The sequence below is a fragment of the Merops nubicus genome, unplaced genomic scaffold (genome assembly GCF_000691845.1).
Source record: "Merops nubicus isolate BGI_N331 unplaced genomic scaffold, ASM69184v1 scaffold15368, whole genome shotgun sequence".
In the NCBI taxonomy this organism is placed as follows: domain Eukaryota; kingdom Metazoa; phylum Chordata; class Aves; order Coraciiformes; family Meropidae; genus Merops; species Merops nubicus.
In genome coordinates, this window is record NW_008625237.1 from 314 (window position 1) to 5,134 (window position 4,821).

Sequence of the window (4,821 nt, forward strand, 5' to 3'; positions counted from 1 at the left end):
GTACTGGTGGGCTGCATGCTCACAAACCTCCTCTCATCAGAGCTCCTTGCTGCTCGGCTCTGTCTGCACTGTTTGTCTTCTGCCATCAACTTAAGTCCAAAAGAAACCTGTCCCTTGCAGTTCTTCCCTTTAATTCCTCCCACTTCCTTGTACCTGTACGTTTGTTCTGTTTTCCTAATTATGCTCTAGTTTTACATAATGTCCTGTTAAGGATTAAGTTGCCCGAGGATCTCCTGTCCTGCCTGGCAGGCCACAGGTGTGTCCTCTCTGGGTGCTGAGTCGGCGTCTGCTGGTGCCAGGACAGGTGTCTCCTGTCCCTGTTGGTCACGACTGCTTTAAAAACAGAGTAAGGGCTTTTTTTATCAGGCAAAGTGAAACCTGACAGGGCTTCTCATGGGAATTTTATCTTGGTTGCCATTTGGGCACTCTGGATGCCAGCTGTGCTCTCAGCCTGGCGCCTGCCAGCGTTTGAGGCTGAGGGTGTGTTTCTCAGTGTCTCTCTGCAGCTCTGACAGTTAGAACTGTTTCAGCGAGGTGCACAGTGGACTGAAACAGAAAAGCCTTGTCCAGTAAGGGATAAAGAAGGAGCTGGATGGAAACTGGAGGGCTGAATTTGGTGTCCAGGGGCGATGGTTTCTGTCTCCCCGCGGCTGCTGCGCTCTCTGCTGCGCGGGGAGGGCGCTGGGGCTGCTGGAGCTGTGCTGGTCGTGGGGCCCCAGCAGGAGCCCCAGGCTGGCTCTTCAGAGTCTGCAGCAGGGGTGGCAGGGGCTGGGCCAGCCTCCTGTCACTGTCCTCCCCCTGGGGCAGCGGGCAGGGCTGAGCTGTAGTCCTGCCGCCAGGGTGATTGTGTTGTGTGGAATCTTAATGGGCAGAAGGTTGTCAGCAAAGGAGGTTGTGTCACCTAAAAGCTCCAGAACAATGTCGTGGTTCTGTGCTGTCGTTTTACAGCAGTAGTGGTCTGCATTGTTCACTTTGTTAGGTAAGGTGGAACCAAGACCTCCTGTCTGTGCAGTGTGAGGAGGCAGCTCCTGCATCCCTGGCACTGCTGTTAACTGAACAGGGAGCTAACTGTCTGCCCAAAATGCACTTAGTTCTGCCACCTGAATGGGATGTGAGCAGTGGCTGCCTTGTGAAATGATTCACAGCTGCTGTAATTGCCAAAATCCATTTGTAGACTCTGAGGGCCTGTGCAGTTGTTTTAAATGGTACAGGTGGGACTGCCTACTGAGTGACACATGGGAAAAGGCTCATGCCTCAGAGCTTCTCAGCACACTACAAAGTTGTGGCAGAGCTGGGAGTAGAACCCAGATTTCATGGCTCCTCTCTGCATCTTCTAACGCCCTTAAGCCCTTTTTCCCTTTGGAATGTATCTGTCTTTGAATTTTACTTGGATTTGTCATGTTATATCCGTGCAGCTTCACTGTCACAGAGCTTTTCTAACAAGAAAACTTGAATGAACTCCTTTTGACACGTCTTTCTTGAATGTCTTTGTTACTGTTTGTAATTTGCAGGTGAAGCCTAATTATTAATTTTGTTGGATTTTCTCTCTTCCTTCTTTCAGCCGAGTGGTTTTACCGTGCTCAGTGCAGGAGGTATGTCCTCATCCAGCCTGCTTTTCTTTTGGGGTGGTGGGGGAGGACGGGCATGTCTCATTTAGACCTGAACAGCCCGGATCCAAACGCTGTGCCCCCTGGTCTGCCACAGGTGAGTGACCCTGGGGTGGGTTTCCAGGGAGGCAGGTGCCTGCAGGGCACCGTGGGCTGCTCCTGGGCCACTCTGCACTGCAGCACTCCTGCTGATGGAGGCACCCAGCCACTCCAGGCCTTCTGGAGGCAGGGGTAGGAATCCTCTTCCAAGACATGAAGTCACCACCTGAAGTGGCAGTGCCACGCATTTAAATCAGTCACAACAGGATGTCTGCTCAGGCTCCTGGGGGAGATGTGCCTGCTTGCTGTCACACTTTGCATCGCACGGGTCCCGGGAGGGCAGAATCCAGTTAGTTAAAAGTGTGAGTCTGGGGAGCCCAGGGGTGTAAATCAGTCACTGCAAGATCTGTAAACTAAGAATTCTGTTTCTGTTTGACAATTAAGAACAAGGCAGATGCTTCACTTGTAGGATGAGGCAGACGAGGCACGGGGTGTTGCTGTGCTGTGGCACAGCCCTGCAGCACAGGGACACAGTCTGGTCACAGGCTGCTGCTGGGCAGCCAGGTAAACTTGGCCAGCAGATTGTTATGCTTTACTAAATATTTTTTATATAAGTATATTTTACTTTCCTGATAATTCTGCTTGTGCTACCAGCTTTTCACTAGATACAGCTAGATGTTTGATGCATTTAAAGTTTTGGCTGTCTTTAATAGTGAAATTTTACTTCTCTTAACTTTTCAGTATCAAGTTGGGCAACTTTATTCTGTGGCAGAAGCTAGCAAAAATGAAACGGGAGGTGGTGAAGGAATTCAAGTCTTAAAAAATGAGCCTTATGAAAAGGATGGCGAGAAGGGACAATACACTCACAAAATCTATCATTTAAAGAGGTGAGGAAAACATTGATACATACTATGGTGGCTTGCTGTTGAGCAGGAAGTGTGTGAAAGTGGGGGCAGCCTTCCACTGTTGTCTGTTCTGGGGTGTTCTGTTTTCCTAGCACTTTAGTTTGCTGAACTGTGCATGGATGCTGTGGTGAGTGGGAAATACATGAAATAAAGTGAATTTGAATTGTCTGGGGTAGAGTAGTGGAGACCTGTGAAAAATGTCCTACCTGTGAACTGGCAAATGCAGCTCTGAGAAGGAATAATTTGAATTCAGATTGTATAGCTGAAATGGCAGAGTGGTATCCCAGATGCTTTGTAGGATATCCACAAGGACAGGAGTGTTGGTATAGAAGTATAGACAAAAGGGTGAGTAGTTAAAAGGAGAATTATTTTTATTCTGATCTGATATTTAAGAAAGTTGCTACTGCCTGAATGCTCTTTAAAAACACACTGAGGCATCACACAAGTTTCTGTGGTGTGGTAATGTTTTCTTTTGTGAAAGAGAGTGAATAAGTTAAAGAATATTTTCAGAAGTTGTATTTCAGAGTTGGTAAAACCTGGATTATTTGGAAAACTGTCCCAAATGGGACCTGAACCTCTAGGGATGAGCAGTCAGAGGGCTGCAGCACTGTAAAGGCAGCTAGGGTTTGTAATATGCTGTCAAGTTGTGAAGGATTAGTATGCCAAATGTTTATAACTGGGGAAAAAAGATGTAAAAAGTTGAAGAACAGCATATATTTACAGCTGGCTGGCACAAAGGCGACGTGGGAATCAGTGCTGACAGCAGTGCTGTTCAGGAGCACTGGCATGTTTAGTGCCAGCTGTGCCAGTGAACATGAAGGCAAAGGTTCCTCAGGGCTGTGTTGTGTAGGATCATAACTCCCCTTGGCTGGCTTTGGGCAATGGACTTTCAGTGTGCACAAACTAGAGAGGAACTCGAGGGTAGAAAGAAGTGTGGGCAGCAGGACCTGCACTGAAGAGCTGGAAGAATTGTGTCTGTTTGCTCTAGAAAAAGAGAAGTCCCAGATGGGTGGGGCATAAAGTTCCTGCAGTGTAAAAAGGAATCGTTAGTTGGCTTTTCTCCTTGAATCTAAAGGAAAAAAGGACAGGAACTTGCAATCCTTGCAGAAAAATTGAGGGTGGAGTGTTTACACAGATTAAATTCTCTGTCCACCCCTTACACACACGTGTACATGTCATTTGTTTAAACTCACGTACTGAAGGGCACCAGCCTCAGGTATTCTCCCAGGTAACACCAAATTTCTCTTGTATGAGATTTTCTTTTTTCCCAAGCATCCAGTTTTGGGCAACTGCCATGAGCACTGTGCTGGAGCAGGGGGGCAGTGGTTACCAGGGGGGTGGTGCTCCTGGGGCAGGTGGAGCAGCTCCTGCCCAGGCTGTGGCCACAGCGGGCGCTGGCTGCACCACGGAGCAGCTGGCAGCTCTGCTGGAGAGCCTGGGGGCAAGGCCTCTTGGGCAGCACTCTCCCTCAACAGTTGTCTTTGCTGTTCTTGAAGAGAAAGGAGGAGGCAGCTTTCGTGGTGATCCTCGTGCTTCCAAAGCTATGTCTAGCTTATTCTCAATTATCTCATTACCTTCTCCCTTCTTTCTCTTAGTTGTTTTGTGATCAGTAACGTCGCTGGAGCTCCTGCAGATTGAGCTGTGGATAACTTCTACATCATAACCTTGAAAGTGTTTAGGTGGAACGTGCTTTACTTGTTGGAGTGGAAGAAATTATTGAGGAATTTTAGCTGGCAGTGATTTTAACAATGCCATCAACATCTGTTTTTTCACAGTAAGGTTCCTGGTTTTGTGAGGATGATTGCTCCAGAGGGCTCCCTGGTGTTCCACGAGAAGGCCTGGAATGCCTACCCCTACTGTAGGACAAGTAGGTCTCCTGTCAGTGTTCTGTTGAGGGGTGCTCTTAACTGGTTTAGGAGAAAAGAGGGTATCATCAAGTGGGAAATCCATTTCAAATTTTAATGTTGCATTTGTGAGATCTCCTCTTATGAAAAGGAGAGTTGCTTCTGAAGAGCAACCACAGCAGACCAGTTTACTGGTTCCTGCAGCACTGGTGTCCAGAGGAAGGGTCTAGAAGAGAGCCTGTTTGAATAGCATTTAGTTCTTTATAGTCTGTTAGAGTAAGGTGGCTGCTTTATTTTAGTACTTTTAGCTGTGTAAGTTTTAAGAGGAGGTTCTGTGTCCTTTGGTTTGTTTTGGGTTTTTTTTTTTGAATAATTTGAAGTATATTGTAATGAACTTCTAAGGTTAAGGCCAAGGAGGCAAAGCCT

General features: G+C 47.5%; 1 protein-coding gene across 1 annotated transcript in view; it reads left to right on the top strand.

The window, feature by feature from the left end:
* Nucleotides 1-918: 918 nt before the first annotated feature.
* LOC103778054 (phosphatidylinositol transfer protein beta isoform-like) overlaps nt 919-4,821 on the top strand; it is a gene marked incomplete at its 3' end in the record, with an annotated part of 6,625 nt that continues 2,722 nt past the window's right edge. Inside the window, exons 1-4 of the mRNA XM_008945621.1 lie at nt 919-953; nt 1,562-1,592; nt 2,388-2,533; nt 4,327-4,418. Of these exons, the coding sequence (XP_008943869.1) occupies nt 919-953; nt 1,562-1,592; nt 2,388-2,533; nt 4,327-4,418 (304 nt within the window). The remainder of the gene's footprint in view (nt 954-1,561; nt 1,593-2,387; nt 2,534-4,326; nt 4,419-4,821) is intronic.